The 12146-nt window shown below is 45.7% G+C and overlaps 1 protein-coding gene across 2 annotated transcripts in view; it reads left to right on the top strand.

The window, feature by feature from the left end:
• Positions 1-12146, top strand: part of FUT8 (fucosyltransferase 8) — an 857288-nt gene that overhangs the window by 811358 nt on the left and 33784 nt on the right. For both annotated transcript variants that reach the window (XM_069638672.1, XM_069638673.1), the window contains one exon: positions 2728-2878. In XM_069638672.1, coding sequence (XP_069494773.1) covers positions 2728-2878 — 151 coding nt within the window. The remainder of the gene's footprint in view (positions 1-2727; positions 2879-12146) is intronic.

Raw genomic sequence — 12146 nt, forward strand, 5'->3', positions numbered from 1 at the left:
GTGGTAATGCAGGTGAGGGAAGCAGGGGAGAGACAGCTGCAGGAACAGAGGGCTTTGAGGGAGGTGGTTGCAGGGCTGAGAGTAGAGTTAGGGGGGGGAGAGGCCAATGGCCAAAGCAGGGCAAGGTGAAGGAAGAGAACCCCCTGTTTTGACCGATACCACCTCTTTACCCTCGGCCCCAGTTGGGTGAGTCCAAGCTATAGGAATTTCCTCATCAGACCACTGTCGGAACAAGACACACCTTTCCCTTCTAAAATCCTTCAAAGGAAAGGGAAGACACAAACCACTCTGTCACCTTTTAAACATGAGGAAACTACAAACGCCACAATGCACTTCTTCTGCACTAAATGCAATTGTTAACACAGAGAAGGATGTGCCGGAAAACACACAGGTAGCTAGCTACATCCACACTATCTGCCTTACTTCTTGGAATCGTTCTAATACAGGCCACCACCACAAGAGTAACATGGCATTTCTGAAATTTGATCATTTGAATGCATTGTCATGGGAGAGTTGTGTTTCTTTACATCGGAGCACAGTAGCTCCGAACCTCTGCCTCACTGAAGCTCAGCCCCAGGACAAAATCAAAGCGTTGTCAAAATAGATCACTACCAGCAGCGGAAGACAGTGGGCACTTTTAATCTGCACAATAAACTGCTGCTCGAGGACACAATTCAGAGCTGAAAATCGATGTTAAAAGGCAGCCTTCAGGCCCAGCACAGTACAGGTTACCCATTGCTCCTGGAAGCTGTGTTCCTGCCTAGCCCTGCCCCACCAACACCTCAGGTGAAATCTAGTAGCCAGGGAGTCTCACAAACTATGCAATTGGAACCAAACTCACCATAACAGGCAACTGGTTGAGAGATGCAGGCAGCTGGAAGGAGGAATGAGGCAGGGCAGCCAAATGTAATCCAACGCCTTGCCAGCTCTCACACCCTGTACTTCATTAGACCCACCCCCAGGGATGGCACAAGAAGGACACAGCCTCAACCAAGCACAGATTAGCTGCCCCCACAAGCTACAGGAACAACCCATTAGCCTGGTAGCCAGCCCAACAGAGGGGCAAGGACAATATACAAAAATAAAGACATACAGCCTCGCTTAGCCAGAGGAGACCCGGGGAAGAGAATGTATCCTGTTTAGAGGGAGCTCTAGAGGAGAAGGATGAGGAGAGACTGAGTGGAGCAAGGAGGAGAAGACTGGAGGAGCACTGTGTGGAGGGAGGGGAGGTGGTGAGACCTTAGTGAGGGAGAAGGTTAATGAGCAGGGCACCATAAACCTGAGTGAACGGGGCACTATATCCCAGAGCGTGTTTGAAGAGGTTGGAAGTTATGGGAGGAGGCTGGTAAACTTAACGAGGAGATTGAGTTAGTACAATAGGATGTTGGTGAAGTTAACAAGGAGGGTGGAAGGTTGGAGGATGAGGTTGGTGAGTTTAAGAGCCGACAGCATTGTTGGTAGAGGATGGCCAAGTTAAGAAAGGGGTTGGTGGATTTGATGTTGGAGGAGGTTGGGGAGCAGCAGGAGGTGAAGTTAGAGGAGGGATTGGAGTTCAGAAGGAGGTGGGGAGGAGTTTGAGGAGGGGTTAAACGAGAGCCGCAAGTGAAGTCAAGGAAGGTGGCAAAGCCAAGGAGAAAAATTACTTAAAAGGTCAGGAGGTAGGGGCATGAGGAAGAGGTGGACTGAGAGGGGATGAATGAGTGAATGGCAAAGAAGGGGGAGAAGGTTCACCCTCAGCACAGGGATGTGTTTAGAGGAGAGGCCAGATGTGAAGGGGCAGGATACCCTTGATGGGGAGGTTCAGGCTTTATGCATGGTTATGAGGAGGGTGAGATTGATTACATTGCTAGTGTAAGGGTACGGAAGGAGAAGACTGTCACACAGGTCATTATTGTGGCTATAAACCTTTATTTAGTGAAAATAAAGGAGGGAAAACCACAGTCACGTTGATTGCCTGCGTTCAACCAAGGCAACGTTTCTGCAGTATTGCATTTTAGATACACCCACTTTTAGCATTTAATAATGTTATTTAATGTTATGTAAACCATCCCTGGAAATGTTTCTGCGCTTTTGAATGTAGTTTTTCTTCGCTGTCATTTGTTCTTCACCACTCCATCTCATTTCCACACACATGCACTCACTATCTCATGTACATATGTACTGTTCTGCTTCCACTTGGAAGCTGGTGTTCACAGTCATGGCCCCTTCTCCTTTCTTGGCAGTAATGGCGGCGCACAGATTTGTTTCCAGAGTACCACGACCGGAGAATAATAAGCTGAACTGTGTTGCGAGGAGCACGGTCCTTGTTAAATTGAATTTTAATAGCAGTTATTATTCAGGGCTATTTGGGCCTAGACCAGGACCATGTTGTGTGTGTATCCCTGGCTGGTGGTTGAAGGTTTTTGTGTGTTGCAGAGGACAGCCGGGAAGGTTATTTATTTTTTTATTATGTGCCCCATTAATTTTTAAGGTGCTGTGCACACTGGGAATTTGGGAGATTACTCCAAATTATGTGTTTCCATTCCTTTCACAGACCAAAACACTGCATAATGCTTTCCATATTTAATGCTGCAATCTAAATCCGTCTAATAAGCAGGGGCGGGAAAGCGGGTCGTAAAGGACGCTCGGAGGACAACGCTCCTTCGGAGGACAACGCGCCCCGATGCATGCACTCCTGTCTATCTTTTTTTGTGAATGTGACATTCCGCCAATGCTTCTTTCTTCCAGGTATCCAAATTATGAATTTATTAGTGACAACTCTATATCGTGGTCGGCGGGACTTCACAACCGATACACTAAAAATTCACTTCGGGGAGTCATCCTTGATATTCACTTTCTGTCTCAAGCGGACTTCTTGGTCTGTACGTTTTCGTCCCAGGTAAGCGTTAACTTCTTCTAATTAGTCTTTCCTTTCCCCCTTCCCCTTTTCTATGTTGGTGATAATTGTGCAGTGTGGGGTGTCTTCTGTAGCCGCCCTCCTTTGGGGAAAATTAATTGAGCTAACATCTTGGAGGCATTGTGCGAGGTCTGCAACCTTTTACTCTACACATGTTTTTGGCTACAACAGTCCTAACCAACATGGTCAATAGTGAGGGATCATGGGAGTTGAAGTCCAAAATATCTGAGGTACCACCGTTGCAGACCTTTGGGCTAGGTGAATGTGCACGAGCTGAAGTATTGGTGTCTACCTATGAGTTTGGTTTTCCAAATGTACATTTTTGAACACTTTGAGATTGGCTTCCGGTATATGCACCAAATATGCAAGTTCCAAAGAGTTCACTCCGGTCCTCAAAGGCCGGAATCCTGACCTGTTTTCAGGATATCCTTCATTAATATTCATGAGAAAACATTTGCATACATTTAGAATCAGTGTATGCAAATTTCTCATGAATGGGGTGTATCCTGAAAACCCAGCATGGATCCGGCGGTCGAGGCCTGGAGTTGGACAATCCTGAAACCGTTTCAGATTCATGGAACTTTTATCATCATCATATGGCTTTTATTCTACTATCTGTCGTTTTGGCAAATACACATACAAATCGCATAAAAATCACAACATTTACATTTGAATTTAAATACTAATGCATATGAAGTTAATACATGGCGTGTAGTTGTTAAAATGGGTACACGACAATTGTAAAGCACTATAAAACTATGTCTTCACTTTATCGCAGCAATGATACTTCATGATATTCAGGACTGTGCTCATTTTTCATTACGAGTCCACAACAATGTGCAAAAACCACAAAAAAAATGGGGCGGGGGGTTCAATTCCCAAATCCATGAGCGACATTAAAGTTAGAGGTTGGGAGCAGTTCCTGGACATGTTAGTTCATTAACAATGCAGCGATCATATTAAGAGATTATACAGATCCTCAGAATTTTTGACTAACCCCATGGGGATGTGCAAAAGAGCAAAACAAAAGTGGATTTGTAGATGTATTCGCAGCATCAATAGAGAAATAAACACATTCCATGGACAGATGAAAGATGCAAGAGACATAACCGGATTGAGCAGATCTATGGGATTGTTGGCCAATCACATAGGAATGTGCAAAAGAGCAATACAAGGCACTTTTATAAATGTATTAGCATCAATAGGGGATAAATACATTGCGTGGGTGTATTAGCCAGATTGCATAATGATCAACATGGTGTGCACGGTGTGCGCCATTGTTATGACAGGAGATTTAGCTCCTAATTCCCCCACTTTTTAACATTCTATCTCGTATGCACCATGCCTGGTGGATATAGTTGGCCACAAAGTATACTATATTTATATCATTACAAGGCCTAAATAGCACTAGTGCTTCGCTTATGCAACGTATATTGTGTGTGTTACAAATTGTCTTGAGATACTTTTTCCTAACCACCAGGTAACCCTGGCAGAACAAGAAGCGGCTTAAGGATTCCCTGGCCGAGCCACACACCAGGCATGATTCACATCCAGCTGTACGCCATTTGCTTGTTCGATATGCCAGGTTCAATTGGCCTAGCCTAAATTTCATGTACAGGTTACGTGCATGGGGAAGGTTTACCACATATAGATATTTATTGAAACCCAGGGATAGCTTGCTAGCCAAATATGCCTCTCCCATTAACAACCCACTGCAAGCATTAACCAATTCTACTTCGGCTGCCTCCTGTGACTCCGTTTCTGCAGTACCTTTTGTGATGCCCAAGGGGTTATGCCAATTTTAGTCTAGAATCAATTTCATCAGATATTTCCTGACGTGGACAAAGATCTCCAACCCTCAAACTCCAGGATACGTGTAACTGCCTCACTGTTCTTTTTAAGTTCGGGGGTCCACACTCTAATCCAGTAGGGGACCGGCCTAAGGGCAACATCACCAGAAATCGGCCTAATTGCCTGGGCACGTGAGTGGTATACCAAGCAAATGTTTGAGGAAGCTTCTTTGAGCAAACTACAATTTTCTGCTGGTTGCGTGTCCCCAGGTCTTCGCGCCATACAGAGCTGCAGATTTTGCCTGGACAGCATACATCATGATGTCTGGTGTAACGACCCCCCATCCATGGGCAAGAAAAAAATCTCCAAATTGTCCCTGTGTATTCTTCTAGCGTAAGGCTAGATTGAACCAGCTGGGAAGTGCAATTGCCTTGATCATTTAATCTTACCTCCAAATAATCATAGGATCTGACCTGTTTTAGGACAATTCCATTGATATTCAGTTTGATTTTAGTAACGTTTTAAATTGAGGCTGAAAGATTAAAGATTTTCTTTTCCCTGTGTTTACCTCAAATTGGAGGTCAGTGCATTTTTCTACAAAGGCTTCAAGTGTGGTGTACAACCCCCTTGCTGACGTTGCTAAAAGAATGGCATTGTCCGCAAAGAGCAGCATTGCGATTGCTTCTTGCCCAAGTTTTGGTTGATTTAGGCATTTCTGTCTGACTTGACGTGTGACTTCGTCAATATAGATTAAAACCAACAGGGGGGGCGAGGACACACCCCTGCCTCACCACTCTAGTCACTATGTTCAGGTCAGTCAATTCACCCCCCAGGTCCCAACGCACAAACCTTTGTTATGGGAGTAGAGTTGGTTGATAATTTGCAGGAGGTTGGCTTCTTGCCAATACAGACCACTGTGTTGCCCGCGACACTCAGTCAAAAGCGGTCTTGAGGTCAATGAACGCAGTGTATAACTTCATGTTTCTCAGTGCCGTAGGTATTTCTGTATGACAAACTGCCGGCGGAACACCTGGTCCATGGTGCTTATTTTTCTCCGAAGGCCTGCTTGTAAATGGTCTACTATTCCTTCCTGGACAACCTATGTCCGGAGATGCTCACATATAAATCTAGTAAAAACTTTCCCCACACTACCCAGTAAAGATTTTGGCCTGAAGTTCCCGGGATCCTCTCTCCCTCCTTTTTTATAATTTGGGATAATAGTGGCATTTTGCCACGATGGAGGCACCTTGTTAAGCCTGAGGGTCGCATTAAACTGTTTCATTAGTGCCGGTGCCCAGACAACCAATTCATCCTTGATTAACTCAATAGGGATGAAATCTGGTCCAGGAGCCTTAACCCCCTGTTCGAGTTCAATGGCATTAATGACTTCCAGTACTTCTACTTGTATCAGGCCTATATTTTGCCCTCTCAACTGGTTCCCACAGTCTTCCTTCGGTGGTAAAATGCCTCAGGGATCTGCTGGCTCTGCCATTCCATAGAGATTCTGGAACTCTTTTGTCCTCTTCTTTAGTAGTTCAAAGCTGTGTATTGGTGGGTGGTGCAGCAGGGCTGCGGAGCGGCCGATTCCATGCAGGGGTGCCCAGCACGGTTAAGGGCACGCAGGATTTTAAGTGGAGGAACCTACAGAATACATGTGTCTGTGGATTTCCCCGATTGCCTTGACTATTGGTCTGCATGAATGAGGAGTGCTGATGGTAGCGGGATGCATGCGTGTCTGCAATGCCTAGTTTACCCCTCTGACCCTGGAGGAGCATGTGAGCCTGCAGGCTATTGAGCCTGGTAGGTGAGCGAGGGAGGACAGGAGGACTGACTGGGGCTCTCTGCAGTGTTTCTCCCATTTCCCAGTGCTGAACCTTATCCCTAGGGCCTCCAGTAGACGTGCAGGGGTGCGCCTTAATGTGGTGCAAGTTGACAGGCATCCTAAAAGTTGCGGTGGCATAGGTGTAACAGACCAGAAGAATAAGGTGAGCCACATTTTGGGTATTCATCAATGACCTCAGTTGTGCCTGGATTACTCCCGCTGGTACCACGGGGCGCAGCTCTTGGAATCTGGAGACATTTATGCAGTTCATTGAGGAGCCGCAGTGCAAGAGCCGCGTTTGTCAGATATTTAGGCCAGTCTTATGACCCTCAACCGGCAGTAAAGTTTTCCCAGAACTGGTCCAACCCCTGCTAACCTGGAGCCACAAACAGCCTGCTGCCACATCCCATTCCCCAGAAACAGAGCTTCTGCTGTATGCGAGTGTGTGGAATGTGCAAAAGATGCAAGCAGTTTGCAGGAATTGGGTGTTTTACTCACTGGCACATAGTTAGTAGAAGCCTACTCCTGCTTATGCACCAAAGCCCCCTCCACACCCAGGCAGAATTCCATACAGGGTCTAACTTCAGGCATAAACCTGCCCCATGCGCCCAGTGACAGAATATCTCCCCAGTGCTGTGTCGTATACTTCCAAAGACTTGTGCCTAAATTGGGGGTTGGGACTGGCAGAACTTCAACGCCCCATGGAAATCCATAGATCCGGAAATGATTCCTTTGTAAACTGTCTGAAAGGGCAGCCACTGTGTTAAAGATCTGGTTGGATTTTGCTTTGTTACAAACTCAGTTTGTAAATGTAGAGCACACCAGAGACTGAAAAGTGATGTTTCCAACATGTGCAAGAAGCTATTGAATTACAATAGAGCCGCTAAACCTCATATGACACACTTTAAACGTTAATCTCTCTAGAAATGCCTATGAGTGCCAATCCCAAGTGCTTTTCCCTATCAACTCCCTTGGTATCCTCTCCGGGGGTGGCTAGGGATGGGTTATTGCTGTTGGGTCCATATGAATGCACCAGAAAGGGAGGAGGAGTCCCAAGGTGAGACATTCCTTAACACCTCCCTACCCGACATTCCCTCTTCTACCAAACACCTTTTTCAATCCTATACTGTTGCCCCCTCCCTAATTCCAACAGGTACCAACAGAAAAGGGAGGCGTAGAACCAGAAAAAGGAGAACACACTTCATCCCATGTTTTACAGCAACAAGATTGTTCCCCTTCTGGTAACAGCATTTTTTATAATTTTCCTGCCACCACTCGGAAACACTACAACTCCCATAATTCCACCGATTGTTTTTTCCCAAAACCACTGGGACAAAGAAGAGGCAAACTGGAGCTTTGAAGATTACTTCTAGGAACCAATATACCATGTATTCCTATGGCCAGTCTCCACCTTGTCCCGTTAACCATATCGGGCAGAGTCAGACAGGGCTGGACAACCACTCCCACCAGACTCTTGTTAATTCTCCCAGCCAGTATAAAAGGTGTAGCACACAGGCACACTTTGAGCGAGCTGGGGATGCTAGAGGAAACAGATCCTTGGAGGAAGGAACTGCAGCTGGAGGAACCCTGGAAGCGCTGGAGGAAGGAGGACTGCCAAAATACTGAGCCTGTGAGGCTACAGTATGACAAGGGAGGTCTGTCTCCAGGGAGCTAAACCAGCGGCAGCTGGGGTTATCTGCCAGTGCCTAAGCCAGAGCTCCTCCCCTGGGTCAGATACTAAAGCCCAGGCCTTTGAGGGGCAGCTGGTGAGACTCTGACCTCAGGAAATCTATTATTTAAAACCTGCAACTCCCAAAACCACCAGAATGCTGTTATTGGGGAGCTGATGAAGTGGGAGCTAAATAAGACCATTGCATTGTGGGACTTGAAGTCCAGCTAAAATTTTATGGTTGAACTTTTTTGTAAAGCGAGAGGGTCTGAGGGAGACCTGTGTGAGAAGCTAAAAGAGGGGTCTGAGCCTGACCGAGGGAGACCCATGAGAAGTTAAGTGAACGAAATATGATGTTAAAGAAGGGAAGTAAGAAATGACTCGGTCCTGGACGAGGGCTAGAGAGAAGAGACAAACCTCTGTTGTGTTTGAAAGATATCAGCCACCGTCCTGGGTGAAGGTCAGAGTTGGGGAGGTGCAGCAGCAGTTGTGGTATCAGCCTTGACTTCGGGATCAAAGCCGCAAAAGAAGAAAACAAACTAACACTGCCGGTGAGTTGATGTAAGCAATGAAAGTCTGGTCGGTGTTAAATGAAACTTGATGGCAACAGTATCCTACGAATGAAGGTTGTGCATGTGCCGATAAGACGCAAGAGAAATCAAAGCATTGTAAAGAACTGTAAATTAAAGATACAAAGTAACAGAGTGGTCCAGCGAAAGAAGATTGCCCAATTGGAAGTCTCTGTGAAATGTCTGATGCCGTAGAAGCGGCGGGAAAAGAAAGAAATTGAGATGCAAGATTTGAACTGTTGTTGGGTTTGATCCCGGCAGAGGGAAACCTGGATGTGAGAGATGTCTTTGAACGGTTAGGTTTGATCCCGGCAGAGGGAAACCTGGGTGTGAGGGATATCTTTGAACTTTGAAATAAGTACTGTTCTCGAAACTACATTTACCAAGAGGCCTTGATGTAGGAGAGAAAACGTGACATTTGAGGAAATAAGGTCAAAGTGGTCATGCCTTGGTAAGAGCAAAAAAAGTGTAGCAAGTCTTAGATAGCGGAACGAAAGTGAAAGGAGGCTTGAGCCCGATGAAGGGAAGCCTATGAGGTTGTGATTGAAACTTAGGGAAGGGAAACTCCACAAATTGTGATTGAAAGTTTTGAGCCGTGTGCAGGGAAATGTGTACTGAATTGTGGTAACCTGAAGGAAACAAACATTTTTTGAACTGTATTACAAGCTAAGAGATGACCTGGGCTGGAGTGAGAGAAAGCTGAGAGGTCCAGTGTGTGTTGCATGGTCCAAGTGTGCCACTTTACCCCGTGCTGCAAAATGTGGGGATTGGAGTTTGCTCAGCTATACTGACATTTCATTTGAACACCGTTTTTGCTTTTTGCATTACACATTCCCTTTACACATTTAGGGGCTGATTCATGGAATTATTTGTGCCGAAAAAGGGGGATTTGTGTGCCATTCTGCCCGCAAATCCCTTTTTAACAAATGGGGATTCGCGGGCAGAATGGCGCACAAATCCCTGTTTTTCGGCGCAAATAATTCCATGAATCAGCCCCTAATTGTATTAGAAAGAGGGCAGGCATTCGGTTTATTAGTATAGGCCATATTATGTTGACTAAGGAATGACTAGGACTGTATTATCTTCTTGTTTGATGGTCGAGAATACTCCCATCTTAGTTTTAGGGCAAGATAGGAGTTTTCCAATCCCTTTTATACAATCAATAAAGGTTTTGAAACGTGCAGCTCTTGTGTCAGTGTCTACTTGTGATACCATGCCTCCCTCACAATGGCTGATCCACCTCCTTGTATTAAGCCAACACACACTGATGCGCTCAGGGTTGGATAGACTTTGGCTGGGCTGATTCACCGCTGAATAATCCGTTCCAGTGAGGTTCTCCATTTCCGGCAGCCTGCTCTGGGACTGCCGGAACTGCCTTACTACCTGCTCTCACTTTGAACGGGATCAATGTTGGGCTCAGTATAACCCAGCCACCCTAGTAGTATGACCCTTTCCATTGACCATCCCAGATATATACCATGCTACCGAAAAGGGGAAAGAATCGCCCCGAAAGAGTACTTCCCCACAGTTAAGCCACTATGCAGATGTGGAGCGGAGGACGACAGAATGTTGTTTGGAGTCTTTATTTGTCTTAGTCCTCGTAAACTCACACCTATGTACCTGAGCGATGTGAGAGTCTGGTTCATGGTTTCCTGCCCCCGCCCATCCTCGAGTGCTCTGTTGTTGGTTCCCAGTCGGACAGTAGATAATGTTGTCCATCTACTGGTCCGCGGACTCATAGATTGCATACACAATTTGAAATGGTGGAGTTTTTGATGTACCATGCAGCGATGGATCTTTCTAACCCTATCCATTTATTGCTACGGATTCCATAGATATATTTCCTCAAGGCTCAGAAAGTTAGGACAACAATATTGAGGTGAAACTGAAAGATTCCTGTACCAAGTAACATTGATTCCAACCATCATAGTGCTTTTTGAAGCTATAGGTAGCTCACTTTCAGTGCTCCCTTCAATGATCTGTGTGCGACTGGTGGGCACCGGTTTGAATGCCAGCTGGGCTGACTCAATCTTTCATTCTTCTGCGGTTGATACCTTAAATACCATTAACGTTGTGTAACGAGATACCCCGTTGTTATAGATGTTAGGTGCACAAGGATTCCGGCATAACCTGCTTTTATCATTTGCACCCCGGAAGGGGGCACTGGCCAATACGGATTCTTGGAACATGGGCTATATTGTATGCCACAAGTCTGCGTTCCAAGTAGCTTAGGTAGTGCGCGCCCCCTTCCACCTCACCTCTTACCACCTGTGTAGTTTCCTACACGGTTGCTAATGATGTCTTTATTTTTTTTATTATAATTAAAAAAAAAACATAGCTTTGCTGCTTGGCACCGTGCCGCACAGTGCTGTCCCCGAAGTCCATTTTCAATGTTGATGTCAGTCATTAACATTGAAAAGGGACTTCGAAGACAGCACTGTGCCGTGCAGCAAAAGTATGTTTCTTTTTTTTTCTTTTCTAAAACGACACCATTAGAACCCGTGTAGGGAACTATATGGTTCCTAATGGTGATATATGCCCCTCGACAGTGGGCTAACCCTGTCGGTAGCTGCACCGCCACCCTCATTAAGGGACCCTTGCTTCGCTTGGCCCCTTAACTTGGGCAGCGGGCGTTTATTGGCGGGGTCAGCCTGCCGCCTTAGGGCCTATCGCCTCATTAGTGCTCCCCCTGCAGGCGAAGTGTAAACATATGTACATCTGAAAACAGGGTCTACTGACAGACACTGGCATTTTTTAGTTGAAAATCAGATTCAAACTTTATTCCCATCCAGCTCAACCACAAATCTGATAATTGAGCCCGGCAAATGATTTCCCAAGGTGGAATAGATTAAACTCCTGCCTAAGTATTTGCCCTCAAACGTGCTGTTCTCCTAGCTTTGTAATGGGAGTATTCGTGCATGGTTTGGCATTTCCTAAACACTCCATCGAGTTCAGCAAAATGAATGGATATTTTTAAGATAAAAACCAATATGCATATATTATCTATAAAGATCCTTATTGCTGCTTTATCTAGGGCATATCCTTCCCTCCATGGTGGATGCAACTGAAAAAATATGCTTGCTACTATACCCCAAAAGCAACATTCACAAGGATGTCCATTCACCCGGCCATATGGAATTCTTCCATCCAATATTCTATGGGTTAGTTGATTGAATACTGGGTAACAGTGAGGTTGAGAACCTTTGCTGTTTCACCGTATTACTAATGCTTTGGTTGGCTTTCCCAGGTGTCTACAACCTTTGGCTCTTCCTATCTTTTCGACTTCAACTCGCGTTAACTCCGACCAGAGCAGCAAAATGGTGCGGGATCATGGGAGTTGTATTCCAGAACACATGGAGAGCCGCAGGTTGATGACTCTAGGCTTAGTTGGAAAATATC

This window comes from Ambystoma mexicanum, chromosome 14, assembly GCF_040938575.1.
Source record: "Ambystoma mexicanum isolate Mex_15411 chromosome 14, UKY_AmexF1_1, whole genome shotgun sequence".
Classification (NCBI taxonomy): Eukaryota; Metazoa; Chordata; class Amphibia; order Caudata; family Ambystomatidae; genus Ambystoma; species Ambystoma mexicanum.